Here is a 27,791-nt window from a genome sequence, read left to right on the forward strand (position 1 = left end):
GTGAAATATGTGGTCAGAGGCATCCCTGGTTTGAGAAACATTTAAATGAATCTACTTCCATTAAAGAAAAGTGAGTCATCCTTGAAGGACTGTGGTCACCAGGGTTCCTAGATATCTATTTGCCATGGAAAAACACAGAATTTGTGTTTTTACAGAGACTCTTTAGTGTCAGTGGAAAAAAAAAAATACTGAAAATAAAATGCTGGCTCCCCAGTGGGAGTCAGCGGTTCTCATAGTTGTGGCAGCTACTCACTGTGGGGGGGAGGGGGCAGGCTAGGGGTGCAGAGAAGCTGGCACACAGGGAAGCAGCCAAGATGGCCCCGACCCTCTGAGCCAATCAGCAGCCAGGGGCAGGGCCACCTGAAGGACGGTTGTCGTGGCTAATTAGCAGCAAGAGGCAGGGCTGCTGGAAGGGACAGCGCTCTCAGCCAGTTGGTGGTGAGAGGGGCTTGCTGTGGAAAACAGTTGGATTTTAATGGTTTTTTTTTAAATCAGAGGGTTTTTGTTTTTTTTTTTTTTTAGTATGGAAAGTAGTTCATGTTATTTGACATGGTCATTGCAACACTTAAGACATGTCAGCCTCGCTTCTTCCTTCTGTGCCTAAAATGTAAAGTAAAAAGTTAGGAGACCCATTCTTTATATTTTGCTTAAATGGGCAACACCTTTCTTTATAACTCCACTGGGCTAGTGAAATAAATGGAAAATAATTTCAAATTTACCTCGGTGAAAATGGCAGGAGCCAACAATTTTGTAATGGCCTGTGAAGGTGTTCAAATACTATGTAATAGGCATGACAGTTACAGTATGTGAAATTTAATGCTCTAGCTGCTTATTGATCTTCCCTTTAACCAATTGTATGGGCACAAGCATTTGCACTTAGCACCTGCTGTTTTTACATTAATGCTATCTTTAGCATTGTTATGTGGGGGTGGGTTTGAAAACTGCACTTGATACCGAGCCAGAATCCTTTAAAAATATGTATCTATTTTCTACATTCATTCCACAATCGTTTTATTTTCAATTTAGTTGTCAATACTGGGTCTTCTTAGTAAGTTTTATATAACTCCAATTTTCTTTTCAGTTTTATTTTAAACACTTTTTATATTCCAGATGTTGTTGTCAAATTAAAATACACAGGCCTGATTTCCTGGCTGTACCTACTAGTTCTTTGGGACTAAAGGGATGAGGAATAGCTTCAAAGAAACTGGTCACATCTGCCTGATTTTTAAATGGTTCTTATAATTCTTTGGTAATTGATGTGAATCTGCCAACACTTTATTAAGAACCCTTAAGGGCAGTCCAGATGCCCACATTTAAGCTCACAAGTTGATAAGAGGGCCTGATAAGTGATAAGGAGGCAGGCTGGACCTTGGTGTTTCCCTGTTCCAAAAGGTATTAGCATAGTCAGCAGAGGTAGATGCTCCAGAACTTCAAAGGGGCATTGCATTGGGAAGCAGGAATCACAGGAGTTGGAGCTGACTGCAGTCCTCCTAGTGATCCAGAGGCATTTTCCTTTCCTTTGTCCTCCACAATGCAGAAACCTATGGAGGGATCTGCTGCTGCATGTTCCACATGTGCTTCAGCTGTGGCTGCTGTAATAACAGTTTACTGCTTCATTGCAGTAATACCCAGGCTAGGCTAGTATCAGGATCAGGTCCCATTTACTGTGGCAGGGTAGAGACAAGGAAGACTGGTTCCTTCTCTAAAGAATTTACATTCTAGGATGAAAAAAAACAGTTTCTGTGGGTTATTTTTTGTTTTTCTTCAAAAGTTTGTCATTTCTCAGCGAAGAAAGAAATAGTATTGCTCAGGTTTAAGGTCAAGTCTCCTTTTTACTGTCTCTAAACTTTATTTCACTGTATTGCTAACTGCAAATTTAGGGGAATTATCAGAGTGATTTCATATTAGCATAAGCAACTAGTAAGCAGACACTGAATGTTCTGTTTTTGTATGCCTAATAAGCAGGTAAGTGTTACAGCCCTACCTAGAGAGCTGGTTCTTGAGCTAAAGTTGTAGCAGTTCTTGCTTTTAGTACCACGTTGACTTGCAATGGTGGCTATTGCAAAAAATCATAGACCATCACAGACTGTGATGTCAAAAGTACCCTTCTTTAAATTTTGTAACAAGCCTAAATCAGTACAATATTTTTGATATGTTTCCTTAATTGAATGCACCAGGCACAGTGTGGCTTTTTGCTTAAGAAACTGATATTGGCAGAGGAAGGCATTTAAACGTACAACCGCTTTTTTGTTAATATATGTTTATGGATACTGGAATTTGTATACCTGTATCTATATAAGCATGCCCTGGGGATATGAATGCATACTTTGTACTAGGCAGAGAAGTCATTTTAAAATGTTGCACAGCCTACTCAGTTGATGAGACTTAATTAATGTGTTTTCCCCAACTGTAGCACCTTCTGTCTAAGGATTTCCAAGTGTTTTACAAATAGTAGTGAATTACTGTGCGGTGGTAGGCAAATACTATGTCTTCGCCTGTTTAATAGGGGTGAAAATGGAGGGAAGAGGAATTTAAATGACCTTCACAAAGACTGTAAGGGAGAGACAGAATTGGAACACGGAGCTTCTAACTCTACCTTATCCATAACAGTATCCTTCTTCCTATTTAAATTGGGAAACACTACTGAATAAAAAGGGAAAAATATGATCTCTCTAATGCTTTTTTATTTGAAATCTTTATTGGCACCTTCTCTATTAAAGCACTGGTGCTTAGCATTTTACATCTGGTTGAACGCTGCTTAACTGCTTGGCCCTGGTTGTGCAGAAGAACTTTTGCTACAATATTTGGATTATATGGAAGCCATCACCATTGAATGTCATTTAAGTTTCTTTTCTTGGAGGTGTACTGATTAAGTACTGTCTGACTAAGTGGCATATACTGAATCTAGTTTTCCTGCTCCAGGTTCATGGTCTTTTCAGTGAAATGACTGGGAAGAATGCCAAGTAAAAACAGTCAGTACTCCTTTTTTTTATTTTACTCCTTTTTTTTATTTTACTCCTTTCAGATCCTTTAAGTTTCACAAATGTCATACTTGTCCAAAAGTATAAAACCCTTCCTGCCTTGAACAGTTGTATGCTCTTCCCAGATAGATTCCTCGGTGTGCACGTGGCTAAAAACAATTAATAAACATAGAATCTGGATGTAGGTAGATTGTTATTTTTAGCACAGCAGGAAGTTCACTTACTTGCCTCCTGTATAGAGCTGGTCCAGTAACCAGGCTGGACCTGCTGGCAGAAGATGCACAAATGGGAGAGGGATCAAAAAATAGATGATGCTGTCAAAATGCTTGCCGTGATGCCAGTAGTTTATTGATAGGGTCTGCTGGGGTGGGGCTCAAGGGCACTCTGTCAGCAAAAAGAGGCCATGTTTGAATGATTTATCATTTCAGCTTCCTATTATAATTACTTAAAGTACTAAATCATGTGCAACAAATCTAACACTCAAGTGGGCAAGGAGATTGCCAGTCCCATTTCATTAACAGCCACTGGCCAAAAGAACGATGTTCTCTTAGGTTAAAACAACAATTAGAGGACCCATAACATATCAAGGCAGGCCTCTGAGAAGGGATACTGGTAGCAGAGACATTTTTCACACAGCTAAGCTGCTTCAGTGCATAAATTAACTCTTAGTTCAATTACATCAGTCAGGTATGTTGTGCATATGCATGACTGAGCTTTGTGTGTGCATGTGTGTGGGAACCAGAATGTAGGCCTGTTGATTTATGAGAAAGGGTAAGAGAGGTTGGAATTGGTAAGCAAACCAAACAGTACCTTAGCAGGACAGAATATCAAGCAGTCTTTAGACAACTGCTTGGTTATAAATACTAGTATTAGAATTGAGTTCTTTGTTTACATTGCAACAGACTGTGCATTATAATTTTTTTTTCATGGCCAAATCAGTTAGATTGGTCCTAAATACTCAGTAACCAGACTGGTTTACTGTTTAAAATGGCAGTTAAATTCAAAATGCTTATACGGAGCAGGGGATATCCTAAAAGGAAGTTCAGTAGGGAACACATTTTTTGATTCCTTAAATATTTCAGATAACTCTTCATCATGGATTTGGTTTAATATTAATTTAGATGTAGTAATGTGCTACTTGGTCTAAAGACCCATATAGCCTTTTTGATATACAATTCCTAGGGACTGGGAGAAGAATGAATTTACACTGTGTGAAGTGCAGGACAAAAAGGTGTTCTCTCCACAGATATGTTTTGACAGGTATTATTGGAAAAGTAGCACAGACAATATAGCTGTTGATTAATCTTAGTATAATGACAGGGAAACTGGAAAAGATACCTGTTTTATTTGAATCAAAATGGAATAAAAGAGATTATCTGAAATCTACTTGATAAAACACTGCATGGAAAAATACGAACAGTTGTGCATTTAAAATGCATTTTTATTACTCAGTATTTATTTCTGACTGCACTAGGTTCAGTGAATCACTTGACTGATCTTAGTTACTGTAAAGTTTTAATAGGTAACACTTAGAAACCCAGATAGTTTAAAAAACTGTCAACCTGAAAATCGCCCTTTGTAACCTGCATAGTTATAAATTACACTTAATAATCCAAAAACAAATAAGGAAAAGAAATGCTGTTCATTGTGTGTTTGGTAGCATTTGATTTTGTGCATGGTTTTTCTCACTGTTAGGGAGTTGTTTTGTGGTTTTTGAACTTAAGGAATTTTAAAACTTTGTTTAACTTTCTGTTTAAAAGGCTACTTAGCAGCGACTTTAATGTACAAAATTGTCATTAAAATGTTCAGATGGACTGTGCCCCTTCAAAGAGTAAGCATCAACTAAAAATAAGTTGTATAATACTGAATTTATACCAAACAGAAAAGAGATTGCATTATCTTTTGTTGTCTGTGAAGTTAGATTAGTCCTTGCGTGCTTTATATTCTTATGTGCCTGAAGAATCTATTTGTTTAGGACCTACTCTGACACTTTCTTTTGGTGTTAGTGGGTTTGACCAGGTCACTAAAGACAAACGCTTGCTGTCACTTTTTTAGAATTTTATTTTCCTAGTTATGACACTCGAACAAGTCATGACAATTCTGTGTACTAATCTGTACAATCCTATACTTAAGATGAGGATGATGAGACAAAAGTCATTACATTTTCTTGAAATCTGTGATTGAAACTTGCTTTTTACAGTGGTCTGATTTTTCTGCTGTTACTTTCCAGAATAGATTCCATTTACATCAGTAGAGTTACAGGGTTTGAGGTTGGTGTTAAATGAAAGCGAGTGAAACCCAGTCATTTCAAAATATTGTATTATTTGTACCTACAATAAAAATAAACACTAATGAGCAGTATTCTTGGACCTGCAGTGTGGGCAGAAAACATAGTTTTGATTTTGGTAATATTATTTAGAAAAAAGCATCAAGATTGGGAGACTTGAATATAATGGGTGAGAGAGAATTTGAGAGAAAAAATGGTCTCTCTAGTTATAGGCCTGAATGACTGATACCATGTGGTCAGCTGTGGAGGACAGCAAGAAAAGATATTGCACAAAAAATTAGGAATACGGTTTTGTCCAAGTATATGTAAGCTGACAGTGATACAGCCAAGAGGGTATATCAAAGATGTGAGCCAAGATGGAGTTTGGATAGAGGCTCTGAGAGAGTTTTTTTTTTTTTAAAGGAGAACTGAGCCATAGTTATACACTGAAGACATCTATGAGAGGCATCACAAGGAGAAGAGAGGACCCTCTTGATCTAGGGCAATGTGAAACTTCTGTTAATAATAATAAAAAGGGAAGGGAAGAGAACCTAATTATAACTAATAAAACATGATTTTACATGGGTAGTATTTACACGGTAAGTACAAATAAGAGCTTAAAGGAGTCTTGGAGAATGGAGTGTTTTGATTGTGTTTTTTTTTAACTTTTAATGCAGCTCTTACTGTCCTAAATGATGAAAGTAATCTATGACTTGTATCTAGAATATGGGTCATTGTCTTCCTAAACTAAGACTTGTCAGATTACTGTAAGCCAGCTGTAGCAATTAATACCAGTAAATGCAAGATGTCTGCCTAACCCGGCTCTACAGGAACTCTTTAAATCCACAGCTTATTTAAAAACTGGCACCATTAAGTCTAAAAGCAAGTTATACTCTCTTACTGACGCATCACTTGCATTCAACATTTAAAACTATTATTTTTGTTGCAGTTGAGAGCAGAGGACTAACTGAGTACTTGAGCTTCCTTGGTTGTAGCCATGCATGGGATAGCTTCAGTGGCTATGCTGCCAGCAGTGCAGTGGCAGCTGAGCCAATAGCACTGCTATTTTTGGACCCCACCCCAGTGTCAGTGTCTGGGGTTGGTGCTCCAGTTGCCCTTCCTTTGTTATACTACTGCAGAAGTTGGCAACCTTTTGGGGCCAAGTGGTAAAACCCCCCCTGCAGCTTAGACTTGGAAGATGTTGGTGTGCCGGGGTGGATAGTGAGGGAACCACGAAAGGCCCAATCCTTATTGTGGCAGCATAGCTCAAGCCCCTTCCCTACCATGCTCTCCCAGGTGCACTTGCAGCTGCTGCCAGCAACAGGCTGTGCTGGGGTTCCAGACCCTGGTGCAGCAGCTTGCAGCCTTTTGCTTGCTAGGTACAAGCAGCCCTAAGAAAGAGGGGAGAAAGAGATGCTTGCTTCCTGCCATGCCATTGATTTAAATGGGTTGGGAGGGGGACTTGCGGCACCCATAGTGGTACCTGGCAGCAGATGGGGCTGCCTGGGTGGCTACAGGCTCCTTTCCTGCAGGGTTTCCAGCCACTGCAGGGGGTCAGACTTGATGATCTACTCGGGTCCCTTCCAGCCCTAACAACTATGAAACAGTGCTGGCATCTCCTTCAGTGCCTGCTCCTCACAGGTTGTGGGTCCTTGGGTGCCGGCTGCCTCCAGAGCTCCTTGAGGCAGAATGCTCTGAGGCAGGGGGCCAGACGCTGCCAGGCACTCATGGACTGGGCATGGCAGCGGGCAGCTGATGCCTACTTCCTTTGTCACATCCTGCTTTCCTGGCATCTTCTGGTTTTGCTTTGAAGATGTTGGGAGAGCTCTGGCCTGGGCACTAGGATAAAAAGGACGCCAACTGTGCAGTGGTAGCAGTACAGTGAGGATGTGGCAGCCAGGCAAGGAATGCCAGGGGCTGCAGCAGGTGGGGCCAAGTGAGGAGTTCCAGGATCTGCACGTGGGAGACAGGTTGAGCAGGTTATGGGGCTTACCATGGGACATGGTCCACAGGGGAGTGCTGTGCACAACTTCCTGCTCATGCTGGTGGCTGATGCTGGTCCATGGCTCCTTCCTGCAGGGCAGCTGGACTGCACATAGCTCCATAGTGGTGGCAGAGCTTCAGTGGCTGCTCACAGCGGGGCTCATCCTTGGGGGTGCTAGGCCATGGCTGCCGGCCCCAGCCTGGCTCGTCAGTGCCTGTCCCTTCACATAGTGCAGGACAGCAGTAGGGGCTGTCTGCACTATTTCCTTTCACTTTCCAGCCCAGGCAGGGGTGTGGGTGGCTCAGCTCCATGTCCTCTGCAGCTGGGGGAGTCCACAGCCCAGCCTGGCCAGGCCCTAGGCTGCTTTCCTCACACCCACACCCCAACCCCAGGCACTACTAGTGAGAGCTAGTGAGACCTGTCAGTGTGGCAAGTCTCCATCTCTGCTAAATAGGAGAGGAAGATGTGGAATCAGATGTGCCTCCTGGCTGCTGCCATATCTGGTCTAGGGCTGAGCAGCTGCTGTCTGCCAGTGAGCCAGGGCTTCTTGTAAAAGGACTTGCAGGCCTTCTTGCTGCCTGCTGCGAGCAGCCTGGGCTCCGTGGCCAATGGTGGCTGCCCAGAGCCAGTGCCGGATGTGGTGTGCCAAGCAAAATGACTTTGTGTCATGCTCTGCCATGCATGCCGGGGGTTGATGGCCTCTGCATTACTGGTTAACAGTCTACCTGAGAAGGAAACACTTTACTTTCCTTTCTCAAAAAATTTCCATCGCTACCATGTACATATCGTGACGTAAATCTTTAGATTGAGCTATGTTTTTTAAACAGCTGTAGCTATTACATATGCGCAACACATATGCCCAGAATTGAGAAATTATTTTCAGTTTCAAAATGGGATTAGAAAACTATATTTCCAGTTCCAAAGCTTCAAAATTCAAATCTTACCACAAGCTCAGGCTGAGATGATTCAGATTTGGGCCTTAGAAACTTGTTTGAGGAAAAAGATTTTTAATTGATTTTGAAGTTACAGTTATTAGTTAAAAAGTCAGCTTTGGATAAGTTTGGCTTTACCCATGTAAATTTATTTGAAGATTTGTTTCTTTTTCGTGTTCTTACATTTACAGGATCTCTATAAAAGCCATGTTTACATAGACATATTTGACCCACTCTTTTAGGCTTCATTGAAGTCTGTGAGGTTTTGAAGGTTTTGCTGAACTGAGTCCTAATTTATTATCTTCCTCCTAGAGGAATACAGGCAGTCCTCAGACTTAAGACACAATTGGTTCCTGAAAACTGAATTGAAACGATGCAACTCGGAACCAGTTTTCTCCTAAGAAAGAATGTTATAAATGGGGGATTGGTTCCTGAACCAAGGCCCGATTACCCTATTTTCACCAAAAATACCCCAGAATTTTGTACTCAATCAATTATAGATGAGTAATATAGCTACATCAATATATTTATATTAGCAATCATATTGATTTGGAAGGACTTCTTTGACGTGACTTTGCTGGACTTTTTGAAGGGCTCTTGGCTGGAGTCTTCTCAGGAGTCTTGGCTGCAGGTTTTTCTGGAGTCTTGTCTCTTTTCTTAAAGAAAGTATCCAAGGAAGTTTTGACAGATGTACTCCAGGGTGATGTACTCCAGGAACAAGTTTGCTGGCATGGCATTGCATTGGATCAAGCATTGTAAGTTGAAACTGGCGTTGTAAAGTTGAAATAAGGTGTCAATTCATAAACGTTTTTAAGTGCAAAATGTTGTAATATTCTAAGTTGAGGACTGCCTGTATAAAAAGCCTTAGGGATTTGATAACATGACCTCATGGCTGTGCCCCATTGGTCACTTCCTTCTGACCGTTTGATGTGCCAGATTTATACAAAGGGACTTTTTAGGGCCCTCAGAATTGGGACCAGGACTCTGAACTGCTGTGTGTTGTTGTTGTTTTTAAATGTTCTTAACTCCAGTCGAATCTCCTTTACTCCATTCTGTCTAATAAGAAAGCAGCATTGGACCCTAAGATGAGAAGTTATATTGATGAAATTCTCATCTTGCTCTTCTCTGTCTGTCCTTTTTAAAGTCATTCTGGGATAATGAGTTTAGGAGTACCTTGACTAAAAAGCCCAAATTAAAACAAGGTGGCAGTTGGACTTCAGAGTTTACACCATTGTGACATGAGTTTAGTAGTGAATCAGAAAATGAAATTTAAACTTGCAAGCATGGATGAATCTGAATATGCAGAAATATCGTTTTAGTATATGTACTTGTATCAGACAAGCCAGCACATGTACTTTTTCAATAGTTGAAAGAACTAAAAAAGTAAACTAAAAAGACGTAAACTACAGAGGTTATATTGGCATTAGACGTAGATTGATGAAATTATAAACATAGCTCGTTATAATAATTAGTACATGAGTCAAGAAATCATCATAACTTGGTTGACTTACAAGAAGTCTAATCTTAGACAAATAAATACCAACTGAAATACCTGCTTTAAAAATATTTATTTAATAACTCTAGGGTTGGACTGTCAGTTTGCAGTGAGCTGTTGGTAAGAGGTGTGTATGTGAGAACTTGGATAATCACATTATCCCTCCTTTTCTCCTGTAGAGGTAGGAGAAGGGATTAACCTACCACAAGTCAATACCTGTCATGTATGCTCCCTCAAGTACTGGCAAAACTAGGGGCCAGGTACAGATATTGTAGTTTTACCAGTATAAGTGACTGGAAATCTGTAACAGAACAGAAGTTTGGCGCATACAGACTGGTTAAAAAAAGAACTGGTTTAAGTTTTCTAAGAAGTTGTGTGCCCCAGCCCCCTAACTATTTTTGTTGCCCTCCACTGGACTCTCTCCAACTTGTCCATATATTTTCTGTAGTGGGGGACCCAAAACTGGACACAGTACTCCAGATGCAGGCCTCACCAATGCAGAATAGAGGGGAATAATTATTTTGCTCAATCTGTTTGTAAGGTTTCTACTAATGCAGCCCAGTATGTGTTAGACTTCTTGGCAATAAGGGCACATTGTTGACTCAGACCAACCCTCCCATTGTTATAAGTCATGGTGCTTTCTGTGAGTTAAACCAGGGAACTGCACATCTGTCAGCACCTTTTGTGTTCTGGTCACTACTAATTTAGACTATGCTGCTTCCATACAATTAAATAAATTAGATTGATTCTGCCTCAGGCTTTTTGAATGTCTGTACTTAGCCTGGCATGTTCAGCATTACAATCAAGGCCACTTCCCAGCTGCCTGTAGTGGATGCAGGGCTCTGCTAAGTGTTTTTCCTTCCCTGGCTCATAATTGCGTAGGATAGTCCATATTACCTGTGTATTACTGCATTGTACAATGGGAAAGGGAGACTCTCAAAGAATAAGTGTCTGATTATGTTTGAATTTATGAGAAAATAACAGACAGGAAGATGAGTGTTTAAGAACATGTAACAATAGGATCAATATTCTACTTGGGTCATATATTATTTTTGTAATTTCTGCATGGAAGCTTATTTCTTTTGCATGTCTTCTCTGTGGTTTAATAGGTCTTTATTTTAAGCTATATACTGCTGATTGTGTGTTAAGAATAACAGGGTCCATGCTTAGACTGAGGCTGAGGTTTTAATTGAGTGATTTCAGAAGGATTTTTGTTTAGATATCAAATAACAAAATACCCCTTTGTTAGCATAAACTCCTGCAGCACCTTGGCTTAGTAGAGGACTAAGAACCGAATTACCTGCTTCCAAACTTCTTCCTTGGCTGTTTGTCTTTGTCTCGGTTGCCCTAAATACTGATGGGCAGTGGTAGAAGTTTGCTTTTGGTGTTCTTACCCAGTGCTGGTGTGAGTCCTGTCTTCAATTACTGTAGCTCTGACTGGCATCTACTCAGACAGGTGGAAAAGGTGACCCTCATCTTGTAGTCCCTTTGTTCTTTTCCTTCCATCATTCTCTGAGCAGTTTCTTAGTTTTGTTTCTAATGGCATTTGATCATTTTTTATTGTTTCATCTATTACGAGTCATTTTGTGCCAGGTGTTATCCAACTTGGAACCTTCAGTCCTAATTTTAAGGTTCTGTCTCTCTTGGAGGTCCTTGGCATGATGGAGAGAGAGAAATCCAAACACTTATTGAGTGGATGATGAGATTTACAAGCTCTAACCTCATACTGCAAGGATGTATTCCTCGTGTTTCATTGGTGGTTTTGCTTTTGGCCTTTTCCCCCTTCCAGATCATGTTAGCAGAACAATTAGGAAGGTCTTGCTGAAATGGTGATTCATCATTTTTCTTTTTCAGGACTTTAGGTTGAATAAACTACATCTCATAGGTTTCATAGACATTGCTGCTGGAAGGGACTTCAGAAGATCATCAAGTCCAGCCCCCTGCCCCAGTGTCAGGAAATCAGCTGGGGTCATGGGATCCCAGCAAGATAAACATCCAAATTTCTCTTGAAGGCATTCAAAGTAGGTGCTTGGACTACTTACAGCGGCAGGCTATTCTAGACCTTGGGGGCTCGGACAGTAAAGAAGTTCTTCCTTACGTCCAGCCTGAAATGGTCTTGCAGTAGTTTATGACCGTTTGACCTTGTCATCCCTTGGGGTGCTCTGGTGAACAAACGTTCCCCCAGATACTGGTGGTCACCCTGATTAAACCTGTAGGTGGCTATCAGGTCACCCCTGAGCCTGCGCTTTTCCAGGCTAGAGAGCGCCGTGGCTCTCAGCCTGTCATCTTAAGGTCTGTTTTCCTGACCTCTGATCATGCGCATGGCTCTTCTCTGGACTCTCTCAAGTTTCTCCACATCCTTTTTGAATTGTGGAGCCCAAAACTGGATGCAGTACTCCAGCTGTGGGCTCACCAAGGCCAAGTAAAACAGGAGAACGACGTCCTGGGGTTTGCCCGAGAAGCTTGTATGAATGCAATCCAGCATTTTGCTTGCTTTACTAGCAGCAGCATCACATTGAAGGCTCATGTTCGTCTTGTGGTCAGTCATGACCCTTAAGTCCCTTTCATCCGTAGTGCTAGCCAGCATAGCACTGCTGAGCCTATAAGGATGCTGCAGGTTTTTCCTCCCAGGGTGGAAAGCCTTGCATTTTTTGGTGTTAAACACCATTAGGTTCTCTTCCGCCCATTTGCTGAGCCTGTCCAGGTCAGCCTGGATCACTCTCCTGTCCTCAGGTATGGATGCTTTACCCCGAATTTTGGTATCATTGGCGAACTTGGCCAGTCCACTACTGATACCAGTGTCTACATTGTTGAACAAAATAGGTCCAAGGACAGAGCCTTGAGGGACCCCACTGGTCACAGGGCACCATGAAGAATGACTTCCGTCAACCACCACCCTCTGAGTCCAGCCACGGAGCCAGTTCCCCAGCCAGTGGATCGTGGTGGACCCAAAGCCACAGTTAGCCAGTTTTGCCAAGAGGTGATCATGGGATACCAGATCGAAGGCTTTTTTTTGAAGTCAAGATATACAACATCAATCTCTTTCCCCTTGTCCAGGTGATAGATCACCTGGTCGTAAAAGGAAATGAGATTGGTCAAGCAAGACCTTCCCACAGCAAACCCATGCTGGCTATCCCTCAGGATGTTGCCATCAGCCAGTCTGTTAAGGATGGCCTCTTTGACAATCTTTTCCAAGACCTTCCCCAGAATAGAGGTCAGGCTGATCGACCTGTAGTTTGCCGGATCCGCTTTCCTCCATTTCTTGAAGATGGGGACTAAATTGGCCTTCCAGTCTTCAGGCACTTCACCAGAGTGCCAGGAGTTCTCGAAGATCCGTGTCAGTGGCTGAGCTATGATGATAACCAGCTCCTTGAGTACCCTGGGGTGTAGACTATCAGGGCCAGCTGACTTGAAGGTGTCCAGCCTCTCAAGGTGTTCCTTTCCAAGGTCAGCATTGATGGAGGGCAAGGAATCTCCCTTACCTGGGCCGCCCTGTCCCATAATGGGCAGGGGCGTCCAATGGGACTGGTGAAAGACTGATGCAGAGTACCCATTTGGTAGGTTGGCTTTTTCATGGGCATCGATCGTCAGTTGTCCTGTGCGATTTAGCAGGGATCCAATGTTGCCCTTGCTTTCCCTCCGACTTCCCACATATCTAAAAAAGGACTTTTTATTATCCTTGATACTAGTAGCCAGTTGGAGTTCTGTCGCAGCCTTGGCTTTCCTGGTTTGCTCCCTGCAGATCTGGACCAGTGCAGAATATTCCTCCTTGGAGGTGGAGCCCGTCCTCCATCCTTTGTAGGTCTTTCTTTTTAGGTGTAGGAGGTCCATTAGCTGCTTGCTGAGCCTAGGGGGCTGCTGCGTCCTTCTGCTGTCTTTCCTCCAAGACGGAATAGCCTTAGCTCGTGCATCCAGGATTGCTCCCTTGAGGAACAACCACTCTTCCTGAACTCCCCTCTCCTTGGGGTTGTAGTCCCTTTAGGGTCTCACCAGCAAGCCTCCTGAGGTTGTCAAAGTCAGCTTTCCTGAAGTCAAGGACTTCTGTATTGCTGACTGACTTGCCAGCTTTACGGAAGCTTTGCGACCACTTGGATTTAGCCGAGCGTTCTTCCCACGGGATGTCTGGGTAGTTGAAGTCTCCCATGACAATCATGTACCAGGAGCATGAGGCCTCAGCCAATTCCCTGGGGAATTCCTGGTCAAGCTATTGATTTTTAGGTAGGAAGTCTGTAATAGACTCCCACCATTGTATCCCCTGTGCTGTGTTCCCCACGGATTTTAACTCAGAGGGTCTTCAGTTGTCCACCCTGGGCATCGATGGTGGCTTGCAGGGACGCGTAGCTTTCTTTGACAGGCAGCTTTTGTCCACTTGATCCCTCCTGTACAGGGTATAGCCATCTATACCTGTGGTTCAGTCATGGGTGGAGTCCCACCAGGTCGCTGTTCTCCCTATGATATCAGAGTTATTTGTGTTTAGCAGGAGGTCAAGTTCCTCCTATTCATTCCTCAAGCTTTTGGCATTTGTGTATAGGCATGCAAGTGTCCCGTTGGGGGCCCTTGCCTTGCCTGCAGTTCATTCCAGGGCTGGGGCAAGGGTGGGCTCCCGTAAGTGCCTTGGCCTTTGCAAAGGTTGCTCAGTGGGGCAGTAGTGGCAATAGTTCCCCCCAGTTTAAAGCCCGGTGGAGCAGGTCCTCCAATCTGGCTGAGAAGAGCCTCCTCCCCAATGGAAAGAGGTGGAAGCCATCCCCTCCCAGCAGCTCGCTGCCTCTCTCTCCAAAGAGCGGACCGTGGTCTTGGAAGCCAAAGCCTTCCCGGTGACACCAGCGTCACAGTCTTTTTGGTTCTCCTGTATTTTCCAAATGTTGTATTCTGCCTTGGCTTTGTGACTTGGTATAATCTGTGGTACTTGTATAGCTAAAAGCCAACAGATCTAAACATTTAGGAGGCAGCGTTATGTATGGCTAGATTTTGGAAGCGCGTGGCTGACTTTTACATGCATATATGACGTTGCTCCAGGTCCAAAGAGATGACTTGCTATAGTGAAATTTGGCATTTTCCTTTAGCAGCCTCCTGCATATGTGAAAAAAGCAAGGAAGGAGAACGCCTCAAGGCTATTTTAAGAGGCAAATCCTGCTTGCATTGAGATCAGTGAAACTTATTTGTGTGACCAAATGTCTTTTCTTTGCTGAGTGAAACATGCATCATGCTATGCTAGAAAATTCATCTTGTGCTTCTTTACATTTTCAATACTGTTTTATGATTTTTAAAATCCATATGATACTGCGTGTCTAACTAATGATCTACCACATTGATTCATACCAGGATGTTGGTCTGAAACTTCTGGCTTTTCTTTATGGTTTTGTTTGAAACAATTTCCCTTCTTGCAATTTAAAAATGTTATTCTTCTTCCTGTTCCCTGTAGCCACAGAAAATAGCTTACCACAATCCTCTTTCTAACCATTTGTCAGCTATTTGAAGACTGTTATCAAATCTCCCTCGGTTGTCTTTTATCCAGACTGAGTATAACCCAGTTCTTTCAATCTTTTCTCATAAATCATGTTTCCTAGACCTTGAACTATTTTTGTTGCTCTCAAATCGACTCTTTTCAGTTTGTCCACATTTTTTTTGAAGTATAGAGTCCAAAACTAGGCACACTACTCCAGGTGAGGGGCCTTACCAAAGCAGAATAGTGTGGATGGCTTCTCTGGACTTGCAAGCCACGCTTCCATTGCTATAGCTCAGTATGCTATTGCTTGTCGTCGCCGCCCCCCCCCCCCAACATAGCATACATTTGGTTTATATTCAATTTGTGGTCCACTATCACCCTCAGGTTCTTTTTCTGTACCGCAGCCTACCTAGTTGTTTCCTAGTACCTCCTTTTTGCATGTGATGGTTCTGTCCAAGGTGCAGGCCTTTGCACTTCATATTGAATATAATTTGCTTAGTTTTAGTTGCACAGTTTATCCAGTATATCTAGGTAATCCTAATTCTGAATCCTAATCCAGCTCTCCAGAGTATCTGCAACTCCATCCAACTTGGTGTCATCTTTAAATTTGCTTAGTGTTTACTACTATTCTTCAAATCCATTAATGAACACAGTAAGTAGTAGTGAATGCAAGGCCTCTAGGGAACTCCGCTTATGTTTCTTGCCAATTAGATACTAAGCCACTGATGACTATTCATTGAACATGATGATCCAACCACTGATGTATCTATTTTACACTTGTTTCATCTAGACTGTATTTCCTTAGCTTACTAATAGAAATGTTGTAGGATACTGTGCCCAAAAACCTTGCTGTGGTCAAGGTATATCATTCATTGCTCTCAACAACAAAGCCTGTTATTCTGTTGTAGAAGGAAATTAAGTTGGTAAGCTTGCTCTTAATGAATTCACGTTGGCTGTTCCTAATCAACTAATTTTTCTTTTACCTGCTTATACATAGATTCCTTGGTAACCTGCTCCATAATCTTCCCAGTTATCAGCATCACACTGATCATTCCTTAATTCTCCAGCTCCTCCTCCTTCCATTTCTTAAAGAATAGCATTATTCTTTAAGTGCTATCTCTCCCTTCAACTATTTGGCTTAGAAACAGCAAACCATGAGTAGTGTATTGTGGCACATGAATTCAAACGGTGCACTTGCTGCCCTTCTGTTATACCTCCAGTTCTGTAATGGAATTATTCTGTGCCAGTTACTGTCTCTGCTGACAAGAAATGCCCATGTATTGATGGAGAAGGTTTTCATGTATTATCATGGCAGTTAATTTTATTATTGGCTACCTCGCCAACATGTCACCAGTAAATGGATCTACATGAAGAAATTGCATGTAGGAAGCTGTATGGAAAAACAAGCTTGTATCATTCCAACTAAAGATGGCTTGCTTCACTGATGAGAGAGGAGGTTCCTTCTCGTCGCTAGGGTCACCTACTACAGGACAACAGCAGTTTGTAATTCATACACACAAAACTGGGTAATTCCAAATTTTAGAACTGGAATGAGGAAGTAAATGATCCTGGCATTTAGTCCAGTACTGAGACCTACACCTCTTCCCCTTAATAATATGGTAGTGTAAAAGTGATGATGTAGACACGATGGTCCGGAAATTATGTTAGAGGCCAGGATTTCTCAGGGTGATAAGTTTTATTGGACCAACTGTATATTTGGGATAGAGTTGGAAAAGTTTGGCATGCAAGACATTCTTCTTCAGGACTATGCTGTGCTTGGCTTGTTCTCATCAGCCCTGAAGATGTCTTGCATTCTAAACTTGTCTAACTAGATTCCAGCTGTACAGTTGGTCCAGTAAAAGTTATTAGACATAATTGCCTTTTTCCTTAATAATATGTCATAAAATTCCCAGCAGCCCATGAACTTAATGCATAGTTAGAGATCTACCCTTATCTCTGCAGCTGCTAGCTCAGTGCATGTAAATTTCTAGAACTCTGCATGTGAACGCTGATGTGATGATAATGGTGCATATAAGCAGGAAATGATCCACATTTCTGCAAGAAAGCCAGTTTGAATGAACAATTGTATTGGAAACTAGATATTAATGTAGTTTTTATATGGTCCTATTAATTACAAACATTTTTAAAACATAAGAAAAAGTGTCTCTTTAAACCACTTAGCCATATGTGATATAACTTTCAAATAAAGACAATTTTTTGTAAGATATTTATGCCCTTAACTGTAACTGTTGAGGTGACTATAAATACAACACACATGTAACAGTCCTTAGATTACATCTAGCTAGTATAGCTAGGTCTTTGATTTTTCCCTTTTTTATTTTTTGGAGGAATTTGTGAGTAGCTTGATGTATTTGACATGCGTGTGACAGCTTCTTGTATATGAGAAGAGCAGTGTGTTATACCACCCAGCTGTGTGTATTTGTCTGTACATCAAACTGAGGAGCAGCACTTAGCCAGATCTGACAATCAAATGTGAGCTAGTACTACCTACACTCAAGAGTGCATTTTAATGTTATGTGCTTTGCCAGCAGGCTGGCATTTGACAAAGAAATTGTCAGGGATTTTTTTTCTCCTTCTTTCTTTCATTTGCTAGCCTGTGTTTTGAAAGATGCATTTTTTCAATTTAAGATTCTTTTACTTTATATATAAACAAGAAATTAATTATATGTTTGTTTTAAAATTAGCAAAGGCAGCCTAGTGTTTTAATTAATTTTGGTGAAATAAAAATGCTAACGTAACTTGCCTCTTTTCTTTTTTTTGGTAATATAAAAGAATTGCTGTTTGGGAATATGCAGTGCACTAACATGCTGTTGTCTGCCAACTTAATCTAAAGTTACATTTTGCTTGGTTTCACCAATGGTTCAGTGTCAATTTATAATGTGTCCCCAAAGAAAACTGTAGACTCTGAGAGATCAGAGTACATTTCTACTTTGTAAATTTCAATGCTGTTCTTGTCAGTCTAGTTAAGATCAGCAAGGGAGGTTTGTGAGTGGTGATGTATTAGTTCATGCTACCTGCTTTTGGATATGATTGACTGACTGACCTCATAACTGTAATACTTCAGCATCCCACTTTTCTTCTGAAATGTAAGAATATACTTTTTTCCTTACTTATGAAACCCCAGGATGCTGTATCCTTCAGTAGTAGATGTGGGTTCCTAATACTTCTGTTTGTCTTGTCCATTATAAGTGCAGGGTTTGATCTGTGTATTATTTTAATTCTTTTCAGGTGACAAAGACAAGGAGGAAGAAAGATTTATTTAGGATATCACACTGAACATGGAAACTTGGAGTTTATTTAAAAAAAAAATAAATGAAGTGTATCTGGATATTAGTAAAATTTGGTTGATAATGTGGCCTTTTAGCACGTAAAATATCTTAATAGGGAGGTGGTAAAAATATGAACTGGGCTGTTTCCAATTCAGGCTTGACAAAGTACTTCAGAGATGTAAGGAATAACCTAGTATTAGCAAGCAGGTGTGCTAGATGATAAAATATTTAGTAGGTCTTTTCCTCATGCATACTTTTGATTTTATGAATTCACTACTTTGTGTTTTCTTTTTTTTTTCCTTTGGAGATTATTTCAATGGGGGTTTTAGTCATAACTTTAAAATAGTGCTATGTCAAATGTGGAAAATAAACGTATTTACTCTTCACACGTACATATTGTGATTCTGGCAAAAAGTTCTTAAATCTTTTTCATGTTTGTAAGTTGGAAAACATATAAAAGAAAAGTTTATTTAAGAGTGTATATATATGTGATTAATCTTCTTGGTATACGGCTAACATCTATTCTAATTTTTTTTCCCCTAAATTACCTCTAATTACCATTTTTATTAGTCGTTTGTTAATGATTAAAGAGATGGAGAGTACCATAGAAGACAGTCACTTAAGTAAAACAAGGTACAGATAAGATGAGTTGTCCTGGAAAAGCCAAAGGAAGTATTTATCTAGAATGTAAAACAGAATATTGCACACCCATAGTTCTGTTTAGGTGGAGGTGTATTTGAGCAACTTGATTGAATGTGCCCATCTCTGTTACGGTTTGTGAATTATAGCTTTGGAAGCCCTGTGGCTAGTTCTTCTCTCTAATGGACTAAGGCAGTTGTTTTCAGACTGTGTTCCATAGAGCCCTGGGGCTCTACAATAGGTCATTAGGGGTTCTGCAAAAAGATTGGGGGTAATGGCAGTGTGGCCTGGGAGGTGATGCACCACTATTGCCAACCTGGGTTGCCTGGCTCTTGTGTCAGTCAGTGATACAAAGGGATTCTATGACTTTAGGAAGCTTGATACATCATAGATACAAAATATGAAACCATGTCATCTATCTTTCAGGGCTGGAAATAATCAGATGAATTGGTGCAGCTCTCAGAGCTGTGACAGCCTCTGCTTCTCCTTTCTGGCTCCATAGGCTGGAGGACATGACTCCATGCTTTGGATCCAACCCCTGGATCTAGAGGTCTTGGAATTTGGCAGCAAGACAATGGGCTGCAGTGTGACAGCTCTCAGACTGTCTTGGCCACCCCTTGTCTAAGGCTTTACTGCCATAAATGTTGTGCAGTAGGCATTGACTTCCTATTTTAATAAGGTAGGCATGGAAGAAAATTGCAGATTTAAAACCCAGTTTTTCTGGGTTTTTTTACAATAATGGGAATGTTACTAGAGTACAACCAGAGCATTCTCGGCTTTCCCACAAAGGTATTAGTTCTACCAAAGAAGTTTTTCCAACCAAATACAAACAAAAATAGTAAAAGATGACAGTTAAAAATAACCCCTCCTTTTCACAGCAATCTCCTGCATAAATGACTGTTACCCATCAGCCAGAGTTGTAGCTGTTTGTTTCAAAAGGCTGAACCCTGGTCTGTGTGCAGTCAGGCTGGAAGGTTGGATTGATGATGAGGTACAAAGAGTATTTCCTCTTCCCTTTTGATTTTAGAAGCCAGAGACTCTGTTGAACATATAGGCTGATGTCTACTTCAGCATTGTCTAGAGCACAGCTGGATGACACTGAACTCATGAGATACATAGAAAGCATAGGATAAAAAAATAAAAATGAGATCAAGGTGTAAGCCAGGTAGAGGTCTTCCTTATCTTGAATATCAGTAGATGTTTACTGGTGTGGTAGGGAGTGTATTCTAAGGGAGAATGAAGGGAAATATAATTTAATATTCTGAAACTGCTGACTAAAGATCTGTTGGCAAAACCCCACTGAGTTAAATTGATATCCACTTGCTCCTGTTTATTGGAAGAGGCATTTTTCGATTGTATCTAGAGAGAGAGAGAACTAGTATTCTATGCTTTTGTATTCTTAATACAGTTGTTTTACTATGTAAATACTGTTTGTTTCCTTGGCCTAATTTTTGTTATAATATATGGTTTGTTTGTTTTTTAAAACAGAAACAAAAGCTTCTTGAAGAAATTGGAGAAAGCTGGCTTCCATATCTGACTCCTAGAGATGCTGAATTCCATCAACTGGTAACTATCTTATTTTAAATTTTATTTGTAGTAACATTAAGTGATCATATTTGTAGTAAAGATTATTTTGATCAAATAGTAAATGAATCTTTGTTTACTGGAAGCCATTAAAGTTGAGAAGTCCAACATGTCACACTTTCTAAATCTTTTCTGATGATTAACAAGGAGGAGGTTCTATCTGGAGTGGTTGCAGAGTCATGCTTTACTGAAGCCCCTCCATGCTGATTCAAAATCTTTGGTATGGAGTTCTGTTGCAGTAGAGTTTGGCTCTTGATATCGACAGGGGAAGGATTGCAGTCTTGATCTCTAGTTCATGCCTTTAGAGGTGACTTTAAAAATCTCAGTTTATTTAAAAAAACTCAAGTAGAAAACAAATATGTAGTTTTGAGTTTTCCTATAACTTGAAGTTAAGATTTCTGATTGAAATTAAGAAAATGTTGCGGGGAGTCACTCTTTCAAAAGTCATCATGATTTTTATTCTCTAGAAAATGTTCTAAAGCAGTCGTTCTTAACGTCTTTATTTTTAATACACTTTTCCATAACTTTTCTGAAATTAGCAGTGCCCTGGTTGAGATCTGCTGTTCTGCAGACTGAATCTGGATCACAGGAAGAAAGTTTTAAGTGTTGAAATATGTGGCTTAGTTGTACTCACAAACACCATGCAGTCTTTAAAAACCAGCAGAGAATATGGGCTATGAAAGCTAGAAAGCATGAAACCTAAAGAAAGTAAAAACAGGTCTAATGGTCACATAACTAAACCAAAATTAGTATACAGAAAAGTATCTTTAAAGAACTAAAAGAATACTCTGTCTACCCTGGATGCGTCTCAGGTCAAATAGAAAACACATGCCAAGAACTGTAAGTTCAGTCAGAATGATTTGGAACACATGCAGCAAGATGAAAAACAGGACAAGGAATCTCTTACTTAGTCTGAGCAGCTACAGCAAAAGTTCCTACATTACAGCCATGTCAACTTGCTTGTATTGACATATGGCTCAAAGATGTAAAAAGTAGCATAAAAAAATAGATCTGATCCTTTGCTGCAGGAAGGGAAGATCGTTTTTTGTAAGAACCCAAGGGCAAAATTTTAAAACACTCGCATGCCATATAATAAACAGTAATGATGAGTGTGGGGCCCATTCTCTGGACTTGGTCTTGGAAATGTAGATTTAATTCCTGGTTCTGCCATAGAGTTACTGTGTGACTATTGGACTAGTCATTTAATTTCATTGTGCTGTATTTTCATCTACAATATAAGGATGACAGTATTCCTTTTCTCCTTTCCCGTGTCTGTTTCATGTAATCAGACTATATGTTCTTTGGGGCAGGGAATGTCTTTTTATATGTTTGTACAGTGCACATTAGGACATGCATCTTGACTGTGACCTCTGCTGTAATACAAACAATAGTAAGAAACTACATGGTGGGGAAACTTGATACTAATGCAGAAAAATGACTCGATATTAGGCAAGTGATTTCATATTCATAGAAAGCTAGGGCTGGAAAGGACTTCAGAATGTCATCTAGTCCAGCCCCCTGCTCGAAACAGGACCATCCCCAACTAGATCATCCCAGCTAAAGCTTTGTCTAGCCAGGTTTTGAAAACCTCCAAGGATGGAACTTCCACCACCTCTCTGGGTAACTTGTTCCAGTGTTTTATTTTCCTTCTTAGAGTGAAGGTTTTCCTTCCAGACAAACATTAAACAGGTGAACCAACTTCCTTTGCAGAACTGAAGAAAAGTTCAGTGGAAGTTCTCCCCTATATTAGGGTCTGAACAGATCACCATTCTTCTCTCTACTGCTCAATCATTTCTCCTCAGCCCACTTGTCTGAGTTGAGTTGCATACATCCCACACCTGTCCCTTTCCTCTCTGATTCTGCTGCCCCAAAGAGCTAATGGGGAGTGAGACTGTCTCTGGATACGCTTTCAGGATACACAGAGTTAAAATATTCCTTTGTTAGCATAGAAGGGCAATGGGAACAAGGTATGCAATCAAATCAGACCTCTCAAATTGAAGTAATTAGTATTATTAAATGGGTCAACTATCTTGCATAAAGTCTGCTGAAGTTAATGGAAAGTCATCTATTGACTTCAGTGTGTCTTGGATCAAGCACTAAATGACCATGAGCAGAACTTATTACCAAGAAGTGAGATAAAAGGTTAATTTTTACAGTCTTTGAAGGATTTATATTGACTCAGTTTGTATATTCAGAAATGTTACCTTCTAAATAGTGTGTGTGGTTTGCACATTTGCAAACGCACATGGGAATAAATATTCTCTGTTACCTTTTAAAGCACTTTTAAAATTAAAATTCATTCTGTGTGGTTGTGAAATGTTACTTGCAGCTGTGACTGTTACGTGTGTCCACTCTTGCCACTGATTAGTATTGTTTCCATGGTACCTAAATGTACATTAGATGGGGGGAGTAAAGGGTGAGAGTATAGAGAAAAAATTAACAAAATAAAGCAAAATGCATGATTATTTGGTGGTGGTTAGTTTTTATGGTGTTTCTTGTTCGGAAGGACCTCCCTCTTCATTTAAGAATCCATCACATCCAATCACAGTGCTTTGAACATGTTGGAAGAGTTTGGTTGGCTATAATTCTGAAGCTACTGTAGATGTCTAGGCATGGAGTGAGAGACAGAACAGAAGTCTGAAATTCACACTTGAGGAAAACTTCTTTTAAACTCCCTTTTCTTTTCAGTGGGTATCTTGCCTGATTTACGCTTTCAGATTTTCATCACAGACCACACCCCAAAGCACTGTAACATCCCTTTTGAAACTAAACAGTGAGCAGCATTTGAGGAAAACCTCAGGGAAAAAAACATGGTAACAAATCAGAGTGCTTCACAAATGTCTTAAATGCAATCCAGGTTCTACTGATGTGGGATGTATCAGTTTGCTTATCTCCTTGGATTACAGCTGTACTTTGCCACTTAAGTTATGGGGTTATCTTCTCTTTTGAAAACAATTTATGATTTGGACTCCAAAACAAGGCTGTGTTTTAAATATCCTTTTGTATTGTACATATGAAAAATTAAGCTTGTAATGTTTCATGTTCATTCCTGAAGGTTCCAGTCACACAACTACTTTTATCTGAGTGAATAGTGAACTGACCTTTAATACCTGCTGTCAGAGTTACAGCATACAGTACATGATTTTTTCCAACCAACAAGGTGTCCAGTGTGAACTCAGTGTTTACTCTGTCTTCTGATCCCTTAATACTTTCCTTGTGTAGGACATAACATGGTGAGTGGCTGGAGATTTAAAGACAATCAAACTATTTTCAGATGATACATTTGAAATACGTTTCTACTTCCTGATATCTGTTGAGATCTTTTTTTTAGGGTAGAACCCTAATCTGAGCATACAAGCCAAGGTAACACGCCTCTGATTTGGCTTGCTTTGAAATGTGGAACACATTACCTCTAACGTTTAGTGGGAAAGTGTAATATTATTTTATTGCCTTTGTACACTCCTTATAGGTTTCCCCTTAGATATATAGTTAAAGGCATTTAGTTGCTTTTCATTCCCTCCTCTCTGTTTGTTGTATATCTTTGCTTGAAATGTAAGAAATTCATATAACAGCTTCAGTAGAATGTTTTTTTTAAAAACATTTTAAGATAATGATTAAAAAATAAAAGTTGCCTGTTACACACACATTTGTTTATTGATTATTATAAAGCCTGACCTTTATATTATAATATAATATACTTTTAAATCCTTGGATGACTTGTGCAAAGTTTTGCACAAGTTTTGCATATTGCTGTTGTGTTATGCAGAAGTATTAAAGCACTAATTTCTTTTCCAAAAATTAATTAAACACAGAAGTCCAAGTTCTGCACAAAATTATCAAACCATTCAAGAAGACCCCCTTCATGCTGCAGCAAGAAGCTATAGATTCTGTGACAATATTAAACAATTTATTTCCATGAAATGCCCTGCCTTTTTCATATTTCAAACACACAAGACTGTACTTGTGATTACAAATATATACTAATGTAAAATTCCACAGTGATTGTTTGCATTATTATTTTTATTGATGGATAGTTTTTCACTGTGACCGTCAGGCAGCTTGACCCCCTAGCCATTCTCAATGGTGGCTATGTGGCATGGCTGAAAACATCCTTTTCCACAAATACCAGGAAGTCGGGGGAGTTTTAGTGGCCCATCTCCTCAGTTTCTTAGGTCTTGGCTGCTCAGGTTAGCTCACCAGTTCACCTTACTAGTTCCTTCAGATTTTCAGTTACTAACTCTCAGTCCCAAGCTTAATATCTCTGTTTCTTGGCTTCATGAAATTGTGCAGACAGTATGCAGTATAATCCAATACTACTTCCTTTGTGGGAAAATTTGGGGAGCATGAAGCGGGTACAGGCAGTGAGGCAGACAGCAATATATTTGGCTTCTGGTTGCAGCACATTGCCACAGCCAGAGTCAAAAAAATGTTTAATGTTACTATCTCTGATGGAACCAAAGTCTGAGAGTCACAGAGTCCATGGACTCCTGACTGAGATGAATGGGGTTTCACACATTTTTCAAATATTGCTTTAGGCATATTTCTCAAATTGCTTTGTGTTAAAGATGTGATTTCTTTCTAACCATATTTGAGGTTTTGCTTATTTCATGGCTGCAGAATTTATGGGGCCCAATATACAGATACAGGGCCAAGTTTTTAAGTTATGGACATCTTAGGTTAATTACTTAAGAGACGCTTATTTTCAGAGATGCTGAGCATCCTTCATTCCTATTAAAGTTGGATTTTTTGGAAAGATTGTTCTTTAGAATAATGTTCTGAATCCCTTAGTATACAAGGCATTTATTTAAAATTTGGCATAGAAAAGTCATAGTTTATTGATCAGTTGCATTTTATGTAATGCACTTCATATTTTTCCTAACCTTGAACCTTTCCACTTCAGTTTTTTAATAAAAACATGGAATGTACAAAGTCTTATTTCTGTTATTTTAAGCAAGTTTATAGCTTATGTCTTTATGATTAGGTACTGATAGTTCAGGCTGGAAAAGTTGGCTTGTTACTTGGGGAATTGGAACTTACGATCAAGCCAAAAAAATAGAAGTATGCTAGATTCACTTGCTTGATTTTTTTTCCCCTTGGTGGAAAGGAGCAACTAAGGCCTTGCAGGGTAATCTGATTGTCACATACTGAAGTCACTTGTTACAATAAGAAACATCAAAGTCCAAATGTAGGCTGTAGACCATGGTTAAGTCCATAATTTGGAGGAGAAAATAAAAGCAAAGGGAACAACCCACGGTGTAAGCATAGAGAAAGGGGTCAGCAACTTTTCAGTAGTGGTGAGCTGAATCAATAAAGTTCTATCAGAAGGCAGACCAGTGTTTCCAGTCCAGTTGCTGCTAAATACCACTGGAGATTCCCCTTGCTGCCACAATCTCAGCTCCCCAGGCCAGATTAAATTGTTTCGCAAGCCAGAGCTGGCCAGTAGACTAAACTTTGCTGACACCTGACATGGAACAAACATGAACAAGCACCAGCCATTATAGTTTTCCATTGGTCAGTTTATATATGAAAAATTCAGGCTATTTATGATAGAAGTGCACTGATATATCAGTCCATATCGGATTGGCACTGATAAAAGGAAAATTAACATTATTGGCAATCAGCTTTTTTTGGCCAGGGGCTTATAATGTCACCGATAAATGTTGCGTGCATGCATGCAGCTGCAGCATATACTAGGGCAGGAATGCAGCCAGGCACCTTGGAGAGCAGAATCTGACCAGTAAATCTACATCATGGTGTATGCTCTGACTTCTTGGCACCACTGGGCAGAAGCCACCCTGACCTCCAGGCTCCGTATGACAGCCTGAGAGATGGAGTCTTTCCCCACAGATACTGGGTGAGCTGTGCTTGGACCCAGCCTCTGCTGCTGGGTAGTGGCCAGCAGCCAGGACTGTATCTCTTAGGCACTGTAGGGGATGCTGGGCAGAAGCAGCCTAGCCCACCTGCCCAGCATCATGCAGCACCAGCAGAAGCTGGGGCCCAAGTGTGGCTTACCCAGGGCCTGCCATGTGAGTCTTTAACATTATTAGTTTTTTTTCCCTTGAGTTTGCTTTTGTTATTTCAGCTCTGATACTTAGTTTGTAGTGGGATTCACAAGCTTTTTCATAGTGTGAACCAGTTCCTTCGAAGCTTTTCTTTTTTTCCAAGTCCTATTCTATTTCAATCATACGCCATCCTGGTAACAGGTATAGCAGTGGAAAAATCCGTTTTTTCTCTCAGATGTTGGGAAAAACATGGTGACGTGTTCTTTTTATTGTTACTGTATAGCTGAACAACTTAAATTTAAAAAATTGTATTAGTGAAGTAGGGTGAGCTCAGTATTATGATAGAGATATTGTGAAAGTTAAAGTTTGTAAGGATAGTCCAAGGATACCGCTTTTTATTTTTTATTTTTCCTTTTTTGCTTAAATGAAAAAAAAAAAACCCTTTCTTTAAGGGGCAGTGTTTTGTTTTTAGTCTTTTAACCCCTATATGTTGCCTAAGATACAGTTAAAGTTTGATTAGTTTCATAATAAAGAATGATGTTGATCTATGACTCCTCAATCAAGAAAGGGGAAAAATCAAAATGGAGTTAGTCCATTTTACCAGTGGTCTGCATAATTTTTAACTTGTTGAACTGACAGTCTTAAATATTTAATTTCTTTGTTTTATTTTCTTGTGGTAAACTTTGGAATTAATCGGCAGCTGCTTCATAATAGTTTACTATCATTGTCCTGATACATAATGATTAATGAAAATATGATTATGATTTTGTATCTGCTTGGATTCAGTATTAGCTTCCAATACTGGTGCAGTGCCAAGAGTACAAGTAGCTATTATGGACTAGGAAAAATCACCATCTGGCATTTTAGGACAGTGTTTTATAGGCAATCATCAGTCCTCGGGATCATGGTGTATGTGTAAGAGGTCCATGACCATCACACTGAAACTCTTGATGTGTACACCTAGGCAAGAGTATGGAGGAGTGGAGGCTGCCCAAGACCTAACATCCCCCTTTAGAGCACTGAGACAGAATCTAAAGGGCAGACCTAGTCCAGATGTTTAGTGCCTTGATGGTTGTAGCTTCTACCAGAGAGCAACAGATAAGAATTGCTGCTGCCTGCCTAACACCTCAGCAAGGGTGCATTTGTCAGAGTGATGTCCCTTAGCCTTTCTT

At 40.3% G+C, this 27,791-nt stretch overlaps 1 protein-coding gene across 8 annotated transcripts in view; it reads left to right on the forward strand.

Annotated features, from left to right (window-relative positions):
* The window catches only part of FTO (FTO alpha-ketoglutarate dependent dioxygenase), a 437,735-nt gene that overhangs the window by 64,237 nt on the left and 345,707 nt on the right, over positions 1-27,791 (forward strand). For all 8 annotated transcript variants that reach the window (XM_090063582.1, XM_090063584.1, XM_090063581.1 and 5 more), the window contains one exon: positions 20,522-20,599. In XM_090063582.1, the coding sequence (XP_089919708.1) occupies positions 20,522-20,599 (78 nt within the window). The remainder of the gene's footprint in view (positions 1-20,521; positions 20,600-27,791) is intronic.

This window comes from Crocodylus siamensis, chromosome 9 (assembly GCF_052110815.1).
Source record: "Crocodylus siamensis isolate JL-2025a chromosome 9, ASM5211081v1, whole genome shotgun sequence".
NCBI classification, from domain to species: domain Eukaryota; kingdom Metazoa; phylum Chordata; order Crocodylia; family Crocodylidae; genus Crocodylus; species Crocodylus siamensis.